Source organism: Agelaius tricolor, unplaced genomic scaffold (assembly GCF_023055355.1).
Source record: "Agelaius tricolor isolate 1412-34295 unplaced genomic scaffold, bAgeTri1.0.p SCAF_17, whole genome shotgun sequence".
Lineage (NCBI taxonomy): Eukaryota > Metazoa > Chordata > Aves > Passeriformes > Icteridae > Agelaius > Agelaius tricolor.
The window spans coordinates 16,671,900-16,697,475 of record NW_027269277.1 but is presented as its reverse complement, the minus strand read 5'-3'; the positions used below and the strand labels follow the sequence as shown (position 1 = coordinate 16,697,475).

Genomic DNA, 25,576 nt, shown 5'->3' with positions numbered 1-25,576 from the left:
AGGAGAGTGCCAGGAGTAGTCACTGGCTTGAGCCCTGCAGGTTCCACACCAGTTAGGGATGAAGAGTTGGTGGGAGGCTCCCTCTCCTTTCAGCAGGACACCTCTGCCAAGGATTTTGTGGGGACAAACACATCACTGCTGCAAAATGCACCCCTGTGCCTTTCCCATGGTCCAGGAAATGGAGAGGTTCTCCCTTTAGTGCAAGGGGCAATCCAGGGAGGAGCAGGGAGACATCCCAGCCATGCTCTGGTGGGAAGCTGCATGTGGATAGAGATGGAGCCAGGAAAGGAGGGACAAATAGTTCTAACAGGAGCCAGAGCCATGAGAGTTATGAGACCCAGAGAATAAAAAGTGTGCTTCACAAAGAGTGTTCTCCTCCTGCTGTGGGTCACTGCAGTGACCCAGGCTGTTGGTGAAGGAGGTTTCCAGTGTGTCAGCCAGAGGAATGGCAGGGAAGATGATGCCTTGGAGTGGCTACCTAGAACAAGGCAAAGGACAAAGTTAAAATAAAAAAGTGGGTATTTATTAAAGGCCTTTAACAGGCACACCTTGGGCAGTGCAGGAGCCTGGCAGAGGCTACACCCAAGATGGACAATGGTCATGAGCTCTTTGGGCAGATATAAGTTTGCTCTATTTGCATATCAGAGGTTCATTCCCCAATTACAGCTTCAGGTAATGAAGTCACATTCCCTCAGTTTGCTGCCCCCCAATTTACTTTTGTTTGTACTTTTCAGACCCTGAGGCTGTAGGCTGTCCTTGGGTTCTGGCCCAGAGGAATTGTTCTGTCTGACCAAAATGTGAGGACAGTAGTTAACCCTTTATATGAAGTGTAGAGTTATGCACTATCACAGCACAGGATTTGAAAAATATAAAGGCTAAAATCTTAAGGCAGCATTCCTCCCCCCCTTTAGAGGCTTGACAAGGAGAAGCTCAGAGCTCAGGTGTCAGCAGTACCAATTCCTGCTGCTTTTCTTGACTGGAAGGATGCTGTGATCATGTTGGGAGTGGAGTCTCCAGTAATCTCTGGTTTGCTTTGCCAGGACCTCTGTGAAGATCCCCACCTGCTTGTGGATGGAATGAGCTCCCATGACTTCCACCAGGGCAAGCTGGGGAACTGCTGGTTTGTGGCTGCGTGCTCCTGCCTGGCTTTGAGGAAAAGCCTCTGGCAGCAGGTGGGTGATTGGTGTGTGTGGTGCAGGAAACAAAGCAAATAAACCAAGATAACCTTGGCTATTTTTCTCCCTAGGACTAATAAGGGGTGAATTTTGGTGGATTCAAATCTTCCCTTTCTTTAACATGTTCCAGGGCAGTCTGCCCTGAGAATAAACCTCAGCACAGTGCACTCGCTGAACTTCCCCTTTGTGAAAAATGCATGTTTTATGATTGGCTTTTCACAAATATTAAAATGAATATTATATGTGTCATGTTAGAAAGTTGTGCTGTATTAATTTTCTTAAGTAGTGTGTTAAATATAGTTTTAGGTTATAACATAATGTTAAAATAGAAACTATGTGTGTGGGATATTTTTTTAAAGAAAGGAATGAGGTACTCACATGGAGATAGCAGCCACAGGACACCTCAATCTTTCAGAGAAAGAGAATTTATTGCTCCATTATCAGAAGAAACTAACTTCTTCCTGCCTCGCTCTGAAAATGCTGTCAGGATTCAGAGGAAGAAGTTGACTCTGCCCAGACAGAATCCTGTGTTTGAATGGAATTTATGCATCATGGATGAGATGTATGAATATGCAACAGGCTGCTGCTTTTAAGGGTTAATCCTCTGTTAATGTGGGTCCTTTTTTGGGCTTATTTTGCCCAGAAAGAGGTACCTGGACTGTTTGTAACTCTTTGTTTTTATTGTCTCCTATTGTCCTAAATCCTAATTGTCCAAATTTCTATTACTCTAATTATATTTTTACAACTATTTTTACAACCATTTTATTACTATTAAACCTTTAAAATTCTAAGAACAAGTGATTTGGAGTTTTTCCCACCCTTCCATGGTTTCTCAGGTGATTCCAGACTACAATGAGCAGGAGTGGGACCCCAAAAACCCAAGGAAATACACTGGGATTTTCCGTTTCCGCTTCTGGCGCTTTGGGGAGTGGACAGAGGTGGTGGTGGATGATCTGCTGCCCACAGAGAATGGGAGGCTCATCTACTGCCATTCCAACGTGAGGAATGAATTCTGGAGTGCCTTGCTGGAGAAGGCTTATGCTAAGTATGAGCTGGTTCCTTGTCCTTGTAGTCCTCAGTGCTGTCCCTTTGTCTGTTTTGTCTTTCAATTCTGTCAGACTTTCCATGGGTTTTAGTTTTGCTGCTGGCAGAGAACCTAAAAAAGACTGAAAACTCCTTCTTTAATCTCTGTTAAAATCATAAATGACTGCAATACTGTCTACTTCAGCAGCCCAAATCCTTAAGGATCCTAGAAACCAGGGAAGATTGATCTGCAGTTTGCTCAGGCTTTTTGGTTCTGTTCTGGTTTGTCCTTAGTGAGACACAAACATGTTCCCTACATTCAAGCCAAATTAGAGCACTTGTTCCAGCCCCCTGTAAACTGAGAACGTTCTGTGTTGCCCCCAGGCTGGCTGGATCCTACCAAGCCCTGGATGGAGGCTGTGCTGCAGAAGCCCTGGTGGATTTCACCGGAGCAGTGGCAGAATCCATCAGTTTGGAAGAGGGCAAATATGGTGAGGTTATTTCTGAGCAGATGAAATTGTTTGAAGACTTGATGAAAGTGCATAAAAGAGGAGGCTTCATCAGCTGCTCCATTTCGGTAAGTACAGAGAGCTGGATTTTAAGGGTTTATTTCAATGAAAATATTCAGGAAGAAATACCATTATTAGGATATTAGTATGTCCTTCCTTTGCATGGTTGGAAAAGCTTTGTATGGAGAAATCTAGCAAGTGCTTCCAGCTCCAGGAGCCACTAAATACAATCACAACTGCTTGTGCTGCCACTTCACTGTGTGTCTGAAATTCTTTTTTTCTGCATGGTCACAGTTGTGAATTGACCTGAGGTAAATCCACCCTAATTTACAGAGCAGATAGCAGCATTCAACTGCTTTATTCCTTAGAGAAATCTCTTTAGAGAAAACAGTTCTGGCCCAGAGCTGCTGAGACCTCTTGACTTTGGTTGTGCCAGTGCAGCCAGGGTAACAGTGGGGCTAAGCTGAAGGGCTGAGCTCACCTGGTTATTCAGGTAATGCTATTTGATATTGAATATATTCAATATAGTCCATATATTGAATAATGTCCCCACTGGCATTAACCTGCAGAACTTTTCTGTGCTGGCTCATGTGGGGCTCAGGTGTCTCAGTGCCCACATTAGGAGCCCATGGTCCTGAAGTTCCCTTGGTCAGTAGGGAGGGGATGGTTTCTGGGGAAGATTTACCCCTCTCCAGTCCTGTGCTAGAATAACACAGTTATCCTGGATGAATAACAGCTCCCAAAGGATGCTCTGTGCTTCACAAAGCACCCATGGCCCAGCCCCTGGCCACAGGAGGAAAACCACTGACAGCTGGACTGAGCTTCTCTTCTGTGCAAGTCTGCAATGTCAGGCCCTGGCTGGAGAGTGCTGGAATCCTCACCTTGTCCACAGCTGTTATCACATGTGAAGGGCTAACAAACTGCAATGGCACCTGAATATTTCCTAAAAAATTGGTTTTAAGTGATTTTTTTAATCATTTATCATGAACCATTAATCCAGCAGCCCAGAGAAAAGGGATCATTTTCTAGGAGCTGCAGGGTTGGCATCTAAGTGCACTTCAGCATCTTCCTCCCATGGCCACTGCTTCAGTTTAAGGCCTTAGTTGATACTGATCTTAGTTAAATCACTCAAACATTTTGCTTTAATTTCCCTCTCTGTGAATGAAGATGATTCACTCAGAAATTGTGAGTATGAAGAGAGTTGTGGAATTGTCAAGAACAGCAGAAAATCAGCTGGTTTTGGGGGTTCCTGAAAACGTTACCTGTTGATCTGGCCCTGGCCATGCATGGTCCTGCATCAGGGCCTGGCACCAAAGAGGAACACCTGGGCTGGCCTCAGCTCTCTTCACAGAGAGCAGGAGGCACAAGCTTTCCCAAATCCACACAGCATTTTTCCACATTCACAAATCCACACAGGATTTTTCCTGGGAAGGCAGTGAGAGAGGGGAAGAGAAAACGACTCTTATCTCTGTTCTGTGCTCCTGTTGTGGAATGTGTTAGGAAGGTTGCTTACCTGAAGGGATTTGTCACTTGGATTCTGCTGAGGATTTGTTTGATTCCTTGGCCAGTTGGCTCAAAGCTGTGTCCTGGGTGCCTCAGACAGTCATGGGTGTTTCTTTAGTATTCTTTAGTATCTCTTTAATATAGTGTAGTATCTTTTTAGTATAGTTATAATATAGTATTAAGTAATACAGTATGGTTTTAATAAAGCAATTGTTCAGCCTTCTGAATCGATGCCAATCATTCCCCACATTGGGGGCACCCTGAATTTGATACACCTGGTACATTCTGGGACACAAACTTTACCCTGAGATAGAACAGGGACTGTCCCTTCAGCAACATCAGGAAACAGCTCAGAAACAAAAGCTTCAAGGTCTTTGGGTTTTGTTTTACCCTTTTTTTTTTTTTTTTCATAAGGCCTGAATTTTTATCTGCAAGAATTCCATCTGATTTGCTCAGAGCAGACTGCCTGGTGTGAATTGTTACTGCAGACATTGTTTCCAGAATGATGGGCTGCTCCCAAATGCTAGAGCAGTTCTGTTTGTTAACAAGAATTTACTGAGGTGATTGACCAGGACACGGGGAGCTGTATTTTAAAGAGCAATTAATTAGGCAGTTGTAATGCTTCCACTGATTCATGGCATTATGTTTCTGCCTTCCACATTAAACACAAATGCTTCTAAACATTGATTACAGAGTTTGCCTGGATTTGTCACTTTTTGATGTAATATACACCGAGTGGAGCTTGGTAGGTGTAGAATATTTAATACCCAAGTGGCTTCATTGCTGCCTTACAAACATGTCATCATTTGCTTTGGATTACAGAATGGCCCTGAGCATCACCATGTGGAAATCTGAACAGACAGGAGATGCTTCAATATCTCATTTGAATAAAGAAATAAATAAGTATCTTCAGAATGAGGTGGGAAAGGCCAGCAGTGAGAAAAGCCTGGGGGTGATAAAGGCAGCAGGAGAAGTTACAGACTCCTGTGCTGTCAAGGACTCTTTGTTTGCTTTTAGTTGTGAAAAATGCCAGTGCAAGTGTTACACTGGAGGGAGCCCAGAGCCAGGGGGATGTCAGCCAGGCTGGGGGAACACTTGAGCTGATTCTCTGGGAGCTGCTGTCGGTGAGAGGCACAGAGGCCTTGGTGACACTCTCACAGTTGCCAGCCCATCTGTCAGTTCCAATTTGATGGGAATTTCTCCTTCCACCCCCCCGCCCTTTTTATTTTTTTATGTGATTTCTTACCTTTGGGGCTGAGCACTGTTGTATCAGTGCAACATTTGCCTCAGGACAAGGACCTTGTCTGTTTAGACCAGTTAAATTTTGAAATGGGTAAAAATATCTGAGGAAATACTATGTGCATTTCACACGTGTGGTAAGTCCTTATTTATATTTAAATATTCATATATTTATACTAATCTATTCATGTCTAATTACAAAAACATATTTCTATTTAAATATTTGCATTAGTAACACCAAGAGACCACACCTCTTGCTCTCTGCACCCCAGCCAAGGCTTGATTGAGCATTAATTAGGTAATTACAAGTTTACACACAAGGATCTGCACTGAGTCAAATCTTCCTTCCTTGATGTCCAAGGGAATGAGTTTTTCTAGGCCCTGTGGGTGATAGATGAGAGAGACTCAAGGATGGCTTGGCTGGATTCAGTGAGGGTGAGGAGAATCTGGATCCAGGACCATCAAAACACCTCAAACATCTTTGTATGGTGCTGCTTTGCTGGGTTTAGGTCAGGAGATTTGGATGCATTAAATGAAATTGTGCTATTTTTCAGAGCTTGACTATGTTTATGTATTCTTAGATCAGCATCTGATCAGGCCTAGAGCATCAAACAGGACAGTTTAGGGTTAGTTTGGGGACAGTTTAGGAACAGCCTGATCACTGCTGGAAACTGGGATTTTTATGTGGAGTTTATGATGAGCAAACCCAGTTCCTAAAGCAGCCTACAGATCTTCCCTCCCATGTAAGAGAGCCCTGCCAGGAGTGAGGGAGGTACAGGACACAAGTGGCTTAGAAGCTTTTTCACTTGTGCCTGTGCTCTCCCATTTTTACCCACTGGCAGTAGTTCTTCCTATTAACTTATTCATTTATTCCAACACAAGAACAAGCATTGGACCAGCAGCTAAATTCATGAGTGCCCAGCTGAGGACACCCCAGACAGTCTGGGCACAGCCATCAGTGTCCAGAAAAGCCATTTGGTAGAGATGCCAACATTTTGGGAGGGCTGATTTTCCATCAGCCTTGTCCCTAACTCTGAGGCCTGGAGGAGACAGACTGGCTGCAGCAGGCAGGATTCCCCTGTGCCCTGGGATTGTCTGGCACTGGAATTGGCTGGCACTAACAACACCACACTACTGAGCTCCCAGTTCTGATTCCCAGTGCTGTTATTATTATGCACAGTAAAATCACTCAGGAAGAGAATGCAAAATTTTGCTTGTCCTTCCCCTTGAAGATGGAGCTGTCAGGTTGTCAGCACAACAGGTCCCCAGACAGGTAATAATTGATATAGACTCCATGTATTTCAGAAGGCTGATAATTTCTTTATTTAGAAACCCATATTTTTATACCCTAGTTTGCTACAAGTGGACCTAATTGGTCCTTTAATTAAAACACCATCACCATTGGCTAATTAAGAAACCACAGCCTGCAGGGGCTGTTTGCTTGACCCAATCTCCATAACACATTCCACATGTGCACAACACCAGGTCAGCAAGTGAAGATAAGAATTGTTTCTCATTCTTTTCTCTGATCCTCTCACAGCCTTTCCCAGAATGATGCCTGGGAAAGTTGTCTGTCTCTCTGTGTGGCCAGAGAGCTGCTGGCACATCAGGTTCCCCAGAGATGTGAGTTCTTTTTGTTCAATTGTCGTTTTTCGTGCCCAAGGAGTCCCCTGGGCGGCCCAGTGAAGCAGAGACAGCGATGGGGCTGATCGTGGGCCATGCCTACTCCGTGACTGCCATCAGGAAGCTGCGCCTCGGGGACAGCCTGGTGCTCTCCTTCAAGGCAGAAAAGATGTTCATGGTCAGGCTGAGGAATCCCTGGGGCAAGAAGGAATGGCATGGTGCTTGGAGTGACAGGTAAGAGCTGAAGAGCTCCACCTTCAAAGGGTGAAGCTGTGCTGGGGTGTCGTGAACGGCGGAAGAAATGCCTCACACAATATGCGTGAATTGCAAATCTCAAAGTTTATTGAAAGCTCACACATATTTATATTGGTGTTAATGAAGCTTATACATATTGCAAAAGCTGAGCTCATTATTGGTTAAAGCACACTTGGATCAACCACACCTACTTCTATGCTCTAATGATTATTTTGTTTCTATGTTTGCATTCTTCTAGCTTCTCTACCTAGGATATCTTCATTTTCTGGCAAGCGATTTTCTCCCCCATCTTCCCGTTTCAGCGAAGGTCACTATGACCTTTGTCAGTGATTGGACACTGGTTACATAATCCCCAGCTTGTTTCCCCTATCCTTATCCATCGGTATCACATCAAAATGGCCTTTCTCAGCTAACCAATTATCCAAAAAGCTCTCTACACTGGGGCACTGCAATTTGTGGGTACACACTGGTGGGACACACTGATGCTCAGAGATGGCTGGGCCTCTTTGCCATCTCTGCCCATTTTCCTCTGAGAAAATGAGCATGTCCTGGAGGAGTCTATGGCTCCCTGGACCTTATTTACTGTTTACACTATTCTTATGGAACATGGGAAGAAAAATAGCTCAGGAGTCAAGAACACAAGGCTTGTTCCCAGCTTCACCACCGAGCGTGTCTGTGACTCAGTTTCTCACCTGTCATTTCCAGCTGCTAAGGATGGTAAAAGTCTGGTAGATAATTTAAGTGACTGGTGAAAAATGCTGTAAATGTGCCATATTTGTGGTTTCTTTCTAATTAACTTTCTAATGAATTTTCTTGTGGGCCATGGGCTTAGCAGGTGCCTCCACAGCAAGAGAAATGGTTGCTGGAGGGGATGTCTCCTATCATGGGTGATTTATACATGAAAAATATGTGACAGTTCAGCACTGGGCTCAGCAGCTAGTATTTAGTATTTAACATTTAACATTGCACTGTTCTCAGCAGCAGCATGTTAATTTCTTATAATCTATGCTTTAGCTAGCAAAACTCTGCTACTTCCAGCGAGATTGGTCTGGGTGAAAAGCAGAGAATGCACAAAAGAGCTGCTGTGTCTTGTTTAGCTGAAGCCCTTCGGGTTCTCCAGTAGCCTGGCACAGCTGCCACTCATGCCAGCACTGAGCACTCTGAGGGTGGCCCATGGCTTTTAGTCTAGCAGAATTAAATTGACAATTTCCAAAGAGGTTAAGAAAATGGCTGTTAGGGTGAGCATTCTCCCTTGCCTCCTTCCAGCCTCCTTCAGCTTTAGCCTCCAGGTGCTTTTGGAGGGGCAGGGGGGAGTTGTGGCTCTGTTTGTCTGGTGTAACCCATCAGGACCAGGGTCTGTTTTGGGTTTCAGCAGGAGGCTGCTGGAATTTAGGGTCTGTGCTCCCCTGCAGCAGCAGGGGCTGTGTGCCTGAAGGGTCTGTGCACTGGAATATCCCTCTGCACACTGGACACTGTGCCCAGGCTCCAGCAGCTTCTGCTCAAAGGCCCCCAGGGAAATCTCAGACCTCAGGCCTGTTTTATTAAGGTGATTAAAAGACAAAGAGAATACTCTGGTCTAAGTGAAGCGTTCAATAAGCTCCGAGGAGGAAAACCAGGTTTCATTTGAGGGGCCTTCAGGGAATGGAGTCAATCTCCTGTGACCTTGGAAACCAGCTGTTTAAGTGTTTAAGAGTCCTAATGGAGGGTGTGACAAAGGAAATCAATAAAGTTCTGCTCTAGTTGAGCCTATTTCCAATTAATCTCTTTCTTCTTTAGTAGCTTTCAAATCAATTAATGTTTTAAAACCCCTCCTGAAAGCCTCACACTTTCATCAATATCATCTGCCCTTTCAGTACCCTGATATTCTTTTTAAAACCACAGAGCAGGAGAGATTTTTGCTTCAATTTTTTTTCCAGGTGAGGAAATTTTTATTTTAAATTATTAATCATCTTTATTGTTGATTTTTTTTCCTCTTTTTTTTAATTATTTCCTTTTAGCTCTAAAGAGTGGAAGAAAGTCAGCGATTCTGAGCGCAAGAATTTGGGGCTCACTGTTGAGAACGATGGAGAGTTCTGGTGAGTGGGAGTGATGAGAAGGGTTTGGAGACACTGGCTACACTGAGTAACTGTCATTAATCTGCCATTTAACAGCTTCAAAAACAGATGGGTAAAGTTATCCCAAGGTCTGTTTCTTTCAAACTCCCAAGGGATGACAGGGAAGAATAATAAAAATGGATTTAAAAGTAGGAGAACCAAATTAGTAGCTCTCAGAATCTATTGCCTATATTTAGGATAATCTCTCAGAAACCAGGAGAGCATGTGCTGGTTTACATGACACGATGCCCAACACTGAACATTGTTTAGACCAGTTAAATTTTGAAATGGGCAAAAATATCTGAGGAAGTACCATGAGCATTTCACACCCTGTTTACTGAGTACTATGCCTGTCTGCAGGTCAGCCATGGCTGAGGCATCTAAAAATAGAGTTGCATCCAGTAAATTTTGATATTTGTTGGTGTTTTCCAAGTGTTCATTCTCTATCCAATGTCTAGAGCTCTATTAATTTTGACCTTGCTTAAAGCTTAGATCCTTAGCCCAGCAGGTCCTTCAGGAGATGATCAATATTGCATCAAGTGAGCTGGCAGGCCTCACAGTGAAAATCATTCTGTTGGCTTTGTCAGCACTGGCAGCTGCAGGCTTTGGCTCTGGGCCATGAATAAGCCAGGACATGATGGTTACTCACAGAGCCAAGCTGTTTTTGCTGGTGTTGCTCTGCAGTCCAGCCATTCCTTGAGCAGGCACAGCTGAGATGGGGTTAAAGAAAAGCTCTGTCCAGAGGGCAGAGGTTGGAGGCGTGCTCAGGGACAGATGTGACAATAAGGACTGCAATAGTGATGAGTGGATCCTGCTTTAATTGCAGGTGATCTCTTTGGCCTTTGCAAGATGTGTTATCAAATCCAGCCTGGGAGGTTCAAGCAGTGCTTTAGGCTTAGGAGATGCAACAGGACAGATCCTGATCTGACCAAACACACTGAGTGATGCTGCTCTGAATTAAAACTCTGTCATTGTGGTTTCACAAGTATTTCCACATGGAAAGCTTTCCAGTGAATCAGTTTGTCCCCTGGACAGCTGAGCAATGCCTCCTCTTCAAATTACTGGAAGATTTTGTTTTGTTTTGGCTCTTATGCATGAATATCACTGTTTATTTTGAAACAAACCATTACTTCCCTGGTGTTCCCTGGAGCAGGATGACGTTTGAGGACTGGTGTAAGAATTTCACAGATGTGGACATCTGCAGGACTGTGAACACCTCCTGCTTCAGCCTCCACAAGACCTGGGAGAAGGAAATGATGTATGGGGCTTGGGCAAAGCATCCAGAGCCCCTGCTGAACCGATCTGGGGGCTGCTTTGATAACAGAGAGACCTTCCTGCAGAACCCCCAGGTGGGAACCCCTGTGTTTTGTGAGGTATTTGATAACAGAGAGACCTTCCTGCAGAACCCCCAGGTGGGAACCCCTGTGTTTTGTGAGGTGTTTGATAACAGAGACCTTCCTGCAGAACCCCCAGGTGGGAACCCTGGTGTTTTGTGAGGTGTTTGATAACAGAGACCTTCCTGCAGAACCCCCAGGTGGGAAGTTTTGTGAGGTATTGAAGTGTACCCACTTTAGCTGGGGCTCCTGAAGTACCCACCCTGTTTAGGAGTTGGCAGTGACTACAAAACAAAAGAACTCGTTGTCCTGGGGGTGTGCTGTGTGCTGCATGTTTTGGTGCAATTTCTCAGAAGAGTTTTTATATTTATTTAGGACTGATCATGCTTGGGGCTGCTGAGTCACACATACAACAGAATTATTGACATCCCGCCTGGACTTCTTTCATTTTCCCAGTCATAGAAAGGCAGAAAGTCTGATTTTCTATAGACAGAACTCACTTAACCCCCTTAACAGCTCAGGGATTTGATCCACTGTGTTTAGTTAGTATCCCTTGGCATTAATGTCAGATTCTGGAAGTACCTGCTCTCTTCCCCAAGCTCACCCTCTCATCAGCATTATGGAATTTTCCTTGTCTGATCCTACCTGGTCATTTCAAGCTATTCAGTTTATCTGTTCATCCATTCCTGCTCCCTTTCCCACCTTCCTGCCTTTCTCTCTCCCAGCACATGCAAATTCAGATATAGCACTGCTGTTACTCTCTGTGGGGTCTGGCACTTACTCTGGTAGTTACTGCTTTGAAAATGGATCTTTCTGTCCAGATTAATTAAAGATATTTTTGAATCTGCTTCTGTGCACTTGCAAGGGAGGTTTCTGCCTGCAGCCTGTGTTTTCAGAGCAGGATGCTGCAGCAGTGCAGCCTCTGCTGCTCACATCTCATCTCAGCTTCCCAGCTCATCCTGCAGTTCCCTCACTGCTCTGCCTTCTGTCAGTGCCTCATTTCCAGGGGCTGAAGTAATTCAGGTATTAATTCTGTGAGATGCTGGATGTGTTCCAAGAGCTTGTCTGGTCTCATTTGTAAGTGTTTAGCTGTCACAGAGAACAACATGCACAGTTCCAGCTGAGTGCAATGCCTGATGCAGTGGAAGGCCTCTGTATTCCAGTGTTATCTCTGGGCCAGTTGATTAAAAGGCTCTTAGCAGCAGTGCTGGAACACATTTCTGTTATCTTGGGCCATTACAGGTTATTGTGGCACACCCCACCATAATCTAGAGATAATCTCTCTGTTCTCCTGGCACTGAGGCCTCCTGGGAGGTTTATCTGTGCAGAGAGGGATTGGGCCACTTCCAGTCCCTTTGATAAGGCAATTTCAGCCAAGTATTTGTGTATTCTACAGTCACCTACTGACTTCTAGATCATTGCCTTCTGAGGTACCATCAGAAGAAGGTCACAGTTGCAGAGCTGTCACCACAGCAGGAGAACTTTGCTGATTCCACTTATTGTCCTTCCACCCCTCCACGGCCTTGGAGCACCCTGGGCTGCCTGGGGAAGCAACCTGTGTATGGCTCAGGGATTCAAATGTGCCTTACTGGGTCTTGCTGCATCTTTATATCTCACTTTTTAGGTTCTCTTACAACCCCTGGGACTCTCCCAGGGCCCTGTGCTTTCTCTGCTGCAGTAAGGGATATAAAACACAAATCACAGCTTGGATGGGACCTTGCCCAGCAGAGCTCCAAGGCAGAGGGATGTGGATGGTTCTGTAACCAAGGCACTCTCAATACCTACCTCGGAGCAAAGCTCAATAATTTGGTTTTTAGCAGCAGTCAAAGGAAGAGGGAGGAGGGAATTGAACCACTGATGGTATTCCTCTCCATGCTGCCAGGGAATTTCTGCTTAAATCAGAACATGTGGTGCACATGGTACCCAGCTGTGCACTGCTACAGGTTTATGTTTCTATTTATTTTCTTCACATTTAAAAGTCTTTGAGGATGGGTACAGCTTGAGTACAGCATCTGTCCAAACTTGGGGTAAATAATGTCCTCTTCCCTCCTCTGGTCCTGACAACTCAGGTTTGCTCTCTGCATACTCAAAGCAAAATTTAAAGGACTCTCGAATAATGAACAAATTAATTAAATTCCTTATCATATAAAGAAATACCTGTCTGACCTTCTTTTGTTCATACTTATGAACTGGTCTGGTAGTGATTTTTAGTAATGTAACTGTTCAAGTCAGATTTAGTAAGATTTATTTACTTGATACTTTTGATTTTGAGATCCTTATTATTAGCATTCATTTTCCAGCTATGCATTGCTGGGAACATCTGCTCCATGGAGAACTCTCCTTCTTCCCTCAAATGTACTTCCATTTTTCTCCTTTGTATAAACATATGTCCTATTTTGAAAAGCCAGGTGTCTGCTAAGGAAGGCAGGAGCCTCCCCTGAAATGGAAAATGTAAACCCCTCCCTCCAAATTGTTATAATTTTGAAATTAAGAGGCTCTCAGGCAAAGATATGGGAGCAGGAATAACAGTTCTTTACTAGGGAAGAAAATTTTAAAAATAAAATAAACAATGCAGTAATACAAAACAACCCCAAACTGCCAGAGTGAGAGCAGGGTGTGTCAGGGGGGTGGCCCAGCCCCATCCCATGGGGGCTCAGCCCTCCTGCAGTGCCAGCTGTGGCTCTGCTGGAGCAGGGATCCTGCACAAGGGGGGAGTTTTCCTCTGCAGCTCCAGGGCTGCTGCAGATGGGCCTGGGCTCCCTCTGGCCATGCAGGGCAGCAGAAGCTGCTCCTCTGGCAATGCACTGGGCCAAGGCTGCTGGGCTGTCCCAAAGCTCAGATTGGATCCAGGTAGGAATGCTTGGCTCCTCCCCTGGGCAATGCAGCATCTCCCCATGGGATGCTGGAATTGGATCAGCCCTGCAGGCCATGGACATGGACTCCTTGGCCATGGACAGAAGATAATTAATAATTAATGGCCCATGGACAGCAGAGATCTCCTGGAGGGAGGAGTGGATGTGGGAGAGATAAAGAAAAAACTGCCCCATGAACAGAACTGCCCCAGCTCTGATAGATGGGACAGGACACACACCCCCATTTCCAACCTAAGATAACATATTTCCTTGGTGATGGCTTTACCCTCAGCCTCCTGAGGGTAAAATTCCAACACCTTTTCTCTCTCCTCTCTCCTCCCAGTACCTCTTTGATATTAAGAAGGCCCAGGACAAAGTGCTGGTGTCCTTACAGCAGGAGGATCGCCGCAAGTACAAGAAAGAAGGGAAAGGAGACAACATCACAATTGGCTTTGAAATCCTCAAGGTAGGCAGCCAGCTGTGCTCCTGGTGCAGAGCTTGGTCAGTTTGCTCAGTCCTGCTTCTCCCTGACAGTGAGATCTTTGGCAGCCAGAGATCATCTCTAGATAGATAGATCTGGATAATCAGTGATCTGTTCATCCATTCCTGCTCCCTTTCCCACCTTCCTGCCCTTCTCTCTCCCAGCACATGCAAATTCAGACCTATAACTTCTGTTACTCTCTGTGGGGTCTGGGCACTCACTCTGGTAGTTACTGCTTTGAAAATGGATCTTTCAGATAATATATCAGGATTATCCTGGGGTCTGGCTCTGTGCTCAAACTTTGTGTGGGCACTGCACTCTGGCCTGGGAACTCAACTGATTTTAGTTCAGCTCAAACTCTACTTGAATAAATTTCATTTATTAGAGATAAATAAATTTTATGCCTTGCAAAAGAATTTTAAGTGTTTCCCAAAACTTTCTAGAGAAAGGCAAAATTATATTAATACTTAAAATATGCAGGGTTTTTCTTCTTCTGCCTCCATTTCACCAGCAAATACAGCCAGGAGAATGAGGTTGAAAAGTCTGCAGTTTTTCTGTTGCCCCTTTAGAAAAAAAGTCTTTTCAAAAGCTGGACTGGTGAGCAGGAAATGAATATATGGGAAAAGGAACCACAGGGATCCCAAAAGGTAATTTAATTGCACTCTCAAGGCAAATTGAGTAAAATGAGAACACTCAAACTCAGAGGAGGGAAGCAAAGAAACAGCAATTTTTCTACTCTTTCACTGAGGATTGGGGTAATCCTGTCATGTGTTGCTACAGCTCCTGGGACTACATTAAATCTATGGCCCTACCCTAAAAAAAGTCAATTTTTAACAGTTGGTTAGATCTGCTGACATCTGCATCACACCTACTCATTTGCCAATCACCTGTTAACCACATATATTGAAAAGTGTTGTTGCAGGAAGCAGAATAATTTCCCTTGTTCGTGTCTGTAATTTGGAAAGGCTTGAAAAAGAAAATCACACCTTTCTAAAAGCTTCAGTACTCTATTTTTATTTCTAATCAATAATTTTTCTATTTTAGATATATTCTAACACACCAGGCTCATTAGCATGACTAAAGGCCTTGGCAAGAGAGCTGCCAGAAAAGAATGAAGGGCTGCCTTTGCTCAAGAGCTGCTTGAGAGAGAGGTTTAGATTTAAACTGGCAATACCAGTGCTCTGGGGAGGATGTTAAGAGTTAAGCACAACTTCAAGGCTTAGAAGAAAACATGCGTGGTTATTCTGTGGCTTTTGTATTCAGGAAAGGGGAAGGGAAACCCAGCTGTGTGCATCTGGATTGGGAGCCTGCTGTGAAAGGCTAGAGAAGGAGGCAGAAGGATCTTGTCATAGTTGAGATGGTCACAAGACAAAGCAACACTCCATTTTCAGAAGGCTTCAAACTGTTTTTTTTAATAGCATGCATGCTTTTTATACATTCTAACAAAACTCATCAGTTTACTCATTGGTCATGAGAGACAAACAAAGTGCTCATTGGAATAGGCAGTTGTAGGTTTCTCTTCTTTCTTTCTTTCTTTCTTGGTTTCTATGTCAAGGACCTTGGTAGAAAATTCTTTTAGGGGTAAACATGGATCCTCTTATCAAACTTCTCTCTGGCTCACAGAAGTCTCTGTAAAACCTCTTCCCATGGGATCTCAGCCTTGTCAGAGCAGGTGCAGTCTTTGGGCTGTGTGTCCATCTCTGGAAGTGTTCCAAGCTCTGCAGCAGCATCACATCATCTCTTTCAGTGGGCTCCTGTCTTTGCCAGCCCCAAACTTTCACCTGCCACAGCTTAACTGGATGAGAAAACACTTCCCAAACAATTTGCCTTGTTGGGTGAAAAGCTGTGTGGTGCTCAGGGAGAGCCCTGCCCTCAGCCCTGCTGTCCCTAACCCCTCTCCTGCTGCAGGTGGAGGACAACAGGAGGTACAGGCTGCACAAGCTGACGGTGCAGGAGAGAGTGGCCACCTCTCCCTACTCGAACACCTGCAGCGTGTTCCTGAGGAGGACCCTGCAGCAAGGCCGCTACGTCCTGGTCCCCACCACCTACACCCCAGGTGTCCCCACAAAATTCATCCTCAGGCTCTACACAGATGTGCCCTCAAAACTCAGGTGGGTGCCACTCACAGCTGCAGGAGATCCTCCTTAGCCCACAGGCTGCAGTTCCATGGGAGGGGTTGCCAGGTTGTCCTGCAACTCACTGGCTCATGTGGCTCCAGAACTGGGCCCTGGAGACATCAGGAGCACCTCTGAGAACATCCAGGTTTGTACATTGTTAAAAAAAGGTTAGAAACTGTTGTGAAATAGTTGATAGATCGTTAAGCATGTACTGTTAGTTTGGATGTTATATTGTAAAAGGGGTTAAAAGGGTGGTTATAAGAAATCCGGTACTCAAGGTACCAGAACACACCTCAGTAAAGTGCACCACGAGCCAGCCTGGACACAACTGTCATGGCCAATTGAGCACCTTAAACCTTCATGCAAATGAAGGATCCAAAAAGAAACCAATCCAAAGGGACAAAAACCAGGATCAAAAGGGGCTTCTGACCCACTGAATCTGTGCTGCTCCATCTGGGCCATCGGGGCCATCGCTGCTGAGCAGCCCCAGCACCGGCGCTGCTCCATCCTCGACAGGAACGCTCCTGCTCGGCCCGGGGCCCCCTTGCTTTGGGCCTTTCCTTTTCTTACAAGAAATGCTGAAATCGCTTTAGCACCGGGAGCCTGCTCTCGTTTTTATCCTACATGGTCAGGAAATGTTTAGTTAAGGGCATCTTGGATGATTCCCTTTGAGTCTTTTGGCTTTTTTACTTCAGTTCTTGTAGTGGCCCCCAGTTTCAGGTCAGGACCCCGAGCACTGGTGCTTGTGATTACAGTGATAGTTGTTGTTCCTGTGGCCATCTCCTGTGAAAGCAGTGGCTGCTGCAAGAGTAGAACCAGTGCTTCATGAATCAGGCTCACTGTATTTATTTCTTGATTTGATAGTATTTTCCACTATTTAAAATTGGGGTTTTTTTCACCACTTTTGCTTCCACGCAAAAGATAACGCAAATTTGTTTGACTTTGCTTTGCTCTATTTTTATTTCTTACATCTGTCATTTCTGCACTACAGAATTCAAAAATGGCAGATGAGGAAAAACTACAAATCTCGTGTTCTAAAAATGCCAGATTTCTACAACCATTGATTGTTTGCTTGACATTCTTTGCTTAGGTTGCTTTTTCCATGATTTTTCAGGGAGCTGGAGGCAGATAGGCCTAAAATGACGTGTTGGAGTCTTCTTTGTGGCTACCCACGCAGAGTCACCCAAATCAAAGTCCACTCTGCAGAGGGTTTGCAGAAACAAGACAGATCAGGAGGTAAGTGCAAAGAGAGTCTGGATGAGTGGGATTGGCTTTGAGTCCTGTAAAGATGATTTGGGTTGATATGTAAGCAACCAGAAATTATCCAAAGAGGATCTATGGGATTTGTTTTTCCATCTTGCTGTAAAAACTGTAAAACCTGCTCCAGAGGAGAGATCAGATGGATATGGGGATGCACAACAGCAAATTATGGGCAGGTCCATAACTGGTCAGGATGGGCAGGAGTAGCCAGACCCTCCTGAGGAGCTAATTGTGGGGATTAGTAAGGTTCTTCTGTCAGGCCTGTGTATTTTCTAAATGGAAAATATCCAGGAGGCAGCTGAATGGCTCAGACTCATGTAGTGTGTTACATTTACCTCATTAGAGCACTTCAGGGAGGAATTTTTGGTTTTCAAACAATCATTTTCAGCTGGGTAAGGTAGAACAGGGGTTAAATGCTTTATATAGAACTGTGTGTCTCTCAGAGAAAGTGTCCTGAAGGACACCAAAATGCCTTTATAGCACCTGATGTTGGATTAATTAGGAAACTTGTCCAGTTGTCACTAGCTTTTTAATTTTCTGGTAGCCTTCATTTTTCACAGCTCAGTGCTGGTTGTTATTAGAGCCCTGTTCCAGGCCAGAGGAAATTTATTTTATTTTTATTTTAAATGTTTATTGGAAAGCTCCTCCTTGATGCTGTCTTTGATCCATTGCTCTGTCTGGACAAGGTAATGGATGGTTTGCTGTTGTCAAGAATAGCGGATGATTCCAGACTCAGTCCTGGATGCTCCTTGTGGAAGTGCCTCTCTCCAAGTCAGTGTGTTCTGAAGTGGATCCAGCTGTCTGTGAGCCAGGCACAGTAGCAGGTCTGCAGGATGATGAGGAAACTCTGTGCTAGAGGATTTTCTGTCACTCATTTCCCAGCCTGGTTTTAAAATGGCTCTCACCACTGTGACTGTGGTCACAAGGGTTTTCAGGATGAAGAAGAGATGAGAATGTTGACTCCATGATCAGAAGGCTTGATTTATTCTTTTATGATATATGTTACATTAGGACTATACTAAAAGGCAATAGAAAGGAAAAAGTTTCTTGAGAAGCTAGCTAAGCTAAGAATAGAAAAGAATGAATAACAAAGATCTGTGTCTCAGACAGAGAGCAAGAGCCAGCTCTGCCATGAGTGGTCAAGAAATCCAAACGTCCACAGGAGACCAATCATGGGTCTACCTGTTGCATTCCACAGCAGCAGATAACCATTGTTTACTTTTGGTTGCTGAAACTGCAGCTTCTCACAAGGAAAAATCCTAAGAAAGGATTTTTCATGAAAGATGTCTGCGACACACTACTGTCTGTCAGGCCTTTTCCCTGGGTTTCTCTTTGAGAACAAATCACCTTTTGCACTTTTAAGTCTTCCTGCTGACGTTCCACGTTGGATTTGCACATTGAATTGTTTTTCACCACTTAGAACATGAACATGAACTGAGTGTTGATCTGTGGTGTGTGACAGCCCTGGAAGCAGAGACTCTTTAGTGGGAGCTGCCTTGGGAGCAGCCTGAGAAGCAGGAGGAAGGAGAAGCAGAGATTCACCTGCAAGAGGCAAAACAGCCTGCTGTGATTGCCAGGGCAGTGCTTGTGTCTCAGCACTGTTCCTGCTGTTTGTGCCATGCCCTTTTGCAGTGGCTGAGGCTGCCAGAGCTCTCCAGGTTCTGGGAAGAGCAGTAGAGAGGAGTGGGAATGCAGCTGGTAACGTTCCCTCAGGAATGTTTTCCTGAACACCTTTTGCTTGGGTACAGTGCTGCAGGGTGTGGGTGTTAGATCCTTGGAGCACTTCTCAAAAACCCAAAAATTAAGCCTTAGACTACTGAGCCCAGATTTCTTTAAGCCTTAGAAATGCCATTACTGTTCAGGTGTTTCTGGCTTTTACAGATTCCAACTTTTTCCTTTGCACTGTTGTTTTGTACAACTTCCCAAAGCAGCAGCATGGCCGGGACTGAGGTAGGAGAGCTGTCATGGGGTTCAGGGCAGAGCTGGAGCCATCTGTGTGCCCCAGAGCTGAACCCAGCCCTCCTTCCACTGCCAGGGCTGTCTCCTGAGCAGCAGCTCCAGTTTCATTCCCACCTCATGGCCAATACCAGGACGTTGCTTTTCCACTCTAGCAGACCTTGGTGTTTTTTCTTTGTCCTGTAAATAAACCAGGCACAGAACTGGGCCATCAATAGCTGAGAACATTTGATCCCACATGTGCTCTCCCACTGCTTGCTTTTGTTGTGGAATTGGAGCCAGTTTTCCTAAAACAACTGTCCCATCCAGCACTGCCATCACGGGGTCAGAACATTTTGGAGCATCATGGCTACAGGAACATTTTGTGTCTCCCTTCTACCTCCCTCTGTGAGGTCTTGCTGAGAATGTGAATGTTTCCTTCAGATATTTTCTTTCCTTTTCCCTTCACTTTGCCAATCCCCTCATTAACTGCTCCCTCATCCATCCAGCAGATGTGCCTGTCACCTCTTTAGCTCTGTGCCCTTTCCCCACCCCTCCTTATGCTCTTTATCTCTTAATTACTGTTAATGATCGGGTGTTGCTCTGCTCTTTGCCCTCGGACAAAGCTGTTAACACCATTGGGGTGACAGGCAGGACCCCGTTTGATCCAGATCCATTTTCCAAATTGCTTTGCAAGGAAGGCAGCTTTTCCAGCCCTGGTGACACAGCCTGGTGCTACCCCGTGCCCCAGAGCTGAATTCACAGTTCAGTGACACAGAAGGCAATTGCCCATCAGAAAAGCCAATATCCTGCTACCTGCCATGGAGCTGTGAGGGGTTGTCAGGGAAACAGCTCTGGCCAGGTGTAACCACAGAGCAACATATGGAAAACTCTGTGTCTGCCTTGGATGCAGCTGTTATGTGGTTTGTTCGTGTTGGTACCTGGTCGTGTTGGTAAATGAGTGATGAGTTTGAGGGAGATCATCTGGGTATGGTTTGTTAAAAAGCTGAAGTTGCCTAAAATTGTGCTGCTTTCTGGCTGCAATGGTATTTTCAAGTAGATGGTGAAATAAAGTGTGTTAGAAACTCTCATGAGCCTGACTTACAGATACCCTGGGTTTATTTATAATCTGTATCTAAGAAGTTGCAAGGTGTGGAAAAAGAAAAGGTATTCTGTGATTAACAACAGAAATGGACAGAGTTATGTTGAAATACAAAACATGGTATTGCCTTTGTTTAATTAAAAGTTAATTAGAAGATGAAATGGCCCATTCTATTTGAATGTGCTTGGTGTTTCCAAAATGGTTCTTGCTCCTTATTGTAAAGGAAAGAGAATATCAACTTTAGTAAGAAATAAAAATACTCAGTGTAAAAACAAGGCATTTCTAGAATGTTGAACAATTGCAGGGGGTCATATATAAGGGTTAGATTGGATATTAGGGAAAAATTGTTCCCTGTGAGGGTGGGGAGACCCTGGCACAGGGTGCCCAGAGTAGCTGTGGCTGCCCCTGGATTCCTGGAAGTGTCCAGGGCCAGGCTGGATGGGGCTTGGAGCAACATGGGACAGTGGAAGGTGTCCCTGGCCATGCCAGGGGTGGAATTGGATGGGCTTTAAGGTCCTTCCAACCCAAACCATTCCATGGTTCTGTGTTTTCACCTGGACAGGGAGCAGTGGCTGTGACGTGCTCTGGTGCCCGGTCCTGTGGTGCTGCCAGGCACAGGAGGGGATTGGCTCTGCTGGGTTTCTGGGCAGCTCTCAGCTGCCATTCTGTGTGCCCAGAGCTGTGCTGCTGATTGTGTTCCAGGAGCAGATCCCTACGTGCTCATCAAGTGTGAGAACCAAAGCTGGCGCTCCCCGGTGCAGCACGACACCACCAACCCCGTCTTCAACACCCAGGTGATCTTCTACAGGAAGGACATCGACAGTCCTGTCACCATCCAGGTGAGACAGCCGCAGGGCAGCTGCTCGGGGCAGGGAGGCAGCACAGCAGCAGCCCTGGGCTTCACTGGGCCAGCTGCTCCTTTGTGTGACCCAGGAGAGAAGAGTGAGAGCCCCTGCTCCCCTTGCTGGGCTCTGCCTGGAGCTCTGCTGCTGCTTCTGCTCCACAAACACCAGCTGATGGCACTGGGGGATCACAAGGAATGCTTCATTCCAAGGAATGTTTAATTCCAATGCATATTTCTTTCCAAGGAATGTTTCATTCCAAGGCTTTGAAGGAATTTACAGAATTCGTTTTGCCCCATGTCGTACCTGATGAAACAGAGACAAAGAAAAGCCAAGTGCTGTCCAGAGTCAGTGTTTGAAACAAACCCAATGTTAAGGCTGTTATTAAGAAGTTTTCTACCCTGAATTCTAGTCCTGTGAGAACTAGACCTCACTGTTTACCTCAGCACTAACTGGAGAAGTAGAGCCTGGCATTGTGATGATGCAGTCCAGGAAATCTTAGTCCTCAGCCTAGTCTGTGGGCCAGGCTCTAAAACTCTAGCACTGAGGAGATGCAGAGGTGAGCACAGGCAGGCAGAGCAGCCGACAGCCTACTGTAGGTAGGTTTTACTGCTGATGAGCTAAAAAAGGTCATTTTTATTCCTCTCCTAGGCAGGCTCTGACCTAGAAAGCAAAAAGCCGCATTTCTCTCCTTATTTGCATAGTCTATGTAAATAAGCATGCAAATCCAGACTCTCCCCCGTGCTCTCCAGACAATTAGCTAAATTTAGACGCGCACTTTTCCAAAGGGTTATGGGGGCTGACCCTTCCCGGCAGCGCTGGCTCACCGCGTTCTTTGTGTCCCCTGGTCGCCAGGTGTGGAACTCCAGCCTCCTGCGCGACCGCTTCCTGGGGCAGGCGCTGCTGGCAGCGTCCCCCGGCGAGCCCCGCGAGCAGCAGAGGCTGAAGCTGCGGGCCAGGGGCGGCGGGGGAAGCGGCCGAGGTGCCGGGACACATCAGTGTCACCGTGCTCTGCAGCGATGACCTCGGCGAGCTCTGAGCGCCGCGGAGCCGCACGGAGCTGTCACCTCCCGGCGGCACGGGGAGCGCATCAGCATAATCGCTTTAAAGGGGGGAAAAGCCCTCCGTTGGGAAGGGGGGAAATGCATATTAATACATATCTATGCTCGTGATACAGCTCATGCAGTAGGAGAGTGTCGCAATACAACACAAAACAAAAGTAGGTGGACCAGCAAAGGAAGAAGAAGGGTGGTTTATTTCTTGACTCTAACATTTATAGACTTTCCAAAGTGCCAGTGGATTGGAGGATAAAAGTGCCACGTCTCCAATGACACTGGACAAACCAACAGTAGTCTATCAAATTTCTCCTCCTCCAGAGAGGAATGTAAAAATAATTATTTACATCAAAGTGCGTGAGAAACTCCATTACAAGAATGTAAATATCAGGAGGCTTAGAAGAACAAGGTGACAGGAGAGGGGCCAAACGGAATGCTGGCAGGTGAGCTTGTGAGGATGTGAGCATCCTTGAGGATGCCTGCAGCTCCATCAGGCACCCACCAGCAGCTTGGAGACTGGCAAATACAAGGGGGATTAATGGGGATTTTTTTTTCCATATCCTTCCCATAGAAGGATATCAATTTCTTGATAAATTTCACTACAGATTAGGTGTTTCTGTTCCTTGGTGAAATGTCACTACTCGAGGAGCTCAGTCATAGCTCATGGCCTTAAGACCAGTCTTGCCAGGACAACGTTAAAATAGAGGGGCAGATCTTGCAGTGCCTGTCTGAACACCACAGCAAATAAGAGCTTTGTTCACCCCAGGGCTCTCAGACTGACTTTCTGATTGTTCTCTTGTCCACCTCAAGCTGGTGACTCACAGTTTGGTATCTCTGTCCAAAGGCACCTCACAGTTCAGCTGTGGCTTTGCTCAGAGCACAGATTCAGTAATGGGAGCCTCCTTGCTTTGTTTAAGCCACATAATGCTAAAAATGGGATAACAGCCCTCTTGTTTTGGTAGGTGTAGCACCAGCCTGAAAGAGGAGAAAATGAGCTCATGAAAAAGGTGGGTTTGTAAAAGCAGGGTGCTGTTCGCTGGCACTTGTCAGGTCTCACTCAAAATTTTGCAGTCATTTATTGCTGGCACGCTGATGTTTGATGGAGTTTCACTCAGGTACCACGGAGGATGGGTGTTATTTCACATTTCCCTCACAGCAGGGGCCTGGTGCCAGCTCTCCCCTTGCCCTGCAGCCCTGGGCAGGGTTCCCTCAGCAGCTGTCTGGGGTGGGCATGCTGGGCAGTGACCCTGGCAGTGCACGGGGCTCTCTGCCAGACACTCAGAAATGGATTTTACACAGCTGCAGATTCTGGGTGGGAAAGTGAAGCTGAAGGACCATTCTGCCTTTTTACAGCCAGGAAATTTGGATTTCTAAGCTGAAAGACCATTCTGCCTTTTTACAGCCAGGAAATTTGGATTTCTACGTGCCTCATAGCCACTTCAGCCACGCTGTGCGATTTTTACAGTTTATGAAATGGCTCTTGACAGAGCTAATGTTTTCACAAAAGGTCTCCTCAGGGCTCCAAAAGGATCATTGCTGTGGTAGGAAAATGCTTTCTTTGACATGGCAGAGATGGTCTGTGGGGCTGTGAATGATGCTGCAGTGCCATCAGCTTGCATGTACCGAGGACCAAAATCCAGCTCTTTTCAGACAGTTTGGGCTCAGGCCCTTTGGCACCGCAGAGATCTTGTCAGAGGTGTGAACTACAGGCCCCACAGGCAAGTGACATTCTCTGTAAGCTCATGGCTTCAGGGCTGCTTACTCCAGAAATGTTTGTAAACTGAGATTTCTCTCTTTAAAAGCATAAACTGTCATGCAGACCAAAGCTTGGACAAGGAGAACTGCAAATGTCAGGGCTGCCCTAGTCCTGCACTGAGAGCTGTTTGCTTGGCTTTTCCTCACACTGCAGGAAGCAGCTCCCACAGCCCAGACCATAAGGAATCCCAGTGTTCCTTATGGGATGGGGGCCATTCCCTAGGGGATGGGGCCATTCCCAGGGCTTGGCTTGGCCAAGGGTCAGTGTTAGGCCTGAAAACCATTCCACACTGAGATGGCACCAGAGGTTTGTGCCTCCCTGCCCCACGATTTGGCTGAGGAAGCTCCCGAGTCCCTTGGCTGTTTCCTTGCAGCCACACAGCCCTGGCCCCCACTCCCAGCACCACAAACCTGTTCCAGGCTCTGTCCAGGGCTGTCCCCAGCATCAGTGGGACACAAGGAGTGTGACCAGCAGTTCCTGGGCATGTACAGCCTGGCAAAGTGGGAGCTCAGGGTGGGGGGCACAGACATGGTGACTTCTAGGCCTTGCTCACTGTGCCAGCTCCAGGCATTGCCCCAGTTTGTCCCTGTGGCATGGGGACAGGCACTGCTGGCAGTGCTGCCCTGAGGGACTGGCAGTGCAGGGAGCTGCAGGAGGCTCAGCAATGCCTGCACCTCTGCATTGATTATTTTTGGGAAGTGTTTGGTTTTCCCATCAGGAAGAGCTGATCCAGCCTGGGAACACAGCTGGCTCTGCTGGTTTACAGATGCTTCTGCCTTCCCAGGTGAAGCCAGGCAAGGGCAGGCTGGCAGGGGCTTGTGCTGCTGCCTGCTTCTAACATTGGTACTTAAAATTGTTCATTTTGTAACAATATCAGCATGTGGGAAAATATCTTGGGGTTGGTTTTTTGGGAGGGGAGAAGGGCTGCATTTATGTACACACTCGAACCACCTCAAAAATAATAACAGGTGGAAACGGGTGTAAAATATTTCATTGCAACGTTTTGTAACTTTTCAATACGAAGTGACCTAAATAAAATTTTACCAAAAAATTCAATTTTAGCGATTTCTGTGCCGGCGGCGGCCGCGAGAGGGCGCTCGGTGTCCACCCACACAGGTGTGACCAGGGCCAGGTACCGACACCTGACCGCGGGTGCCACACACCGGAAAAAAACGGTGTTTAATTTATAGAGGGTGCCACACGTTAGCCTATACACGCTATTATAGCTCTCTACACACTGTGTAACAATTATAGAAGCACCTCTGGGTGAATATAAAAATTTTTTTTTATATATATATATATACACATATATACATATATGAATATAAAAATGAATATATATATGAATATAAATATATATATGTACACATATTTTTAATATGTGTACATATATACATTCATACATATATGCACACACTACAT

The 25,576-nt window shown here is 45.8% G+C and overlaps 1 protein-coding gene across 1 annotated transcript; it reads left to right on the top strand.

Annotated features, from left to right (window-relative positions):
• Positions 1 to 995: 995 nt before the first annotated feature.
• On the top strand, positions 996 to 25,341 carry CAPN6 (calpain 6). The gene is given in 12 exon segments (XM_071442926.1): positions 996 to 1,172; positions 2,012 to 2,220; positions 2,583 to 2,775; positions 7,113 to 7,306; positions 9,325 to 9,402; positions 10,574 to 10,769; positions 13,950 to 14,072; positions 15,996 to 16,198; positions 17,319 to 17,440; positions 21,204 to 21,340; positions 22,199 to 22,309; positions 22,311 to 25,341. Coding segments are annotated over 12 exon segments (1,815 nt in total). The 3' UTR covers positions 22,383 to 25,341.
• The last annotated feature ends 235 nt before the right edge of the window (positions 25,342 to 25,576 follow it).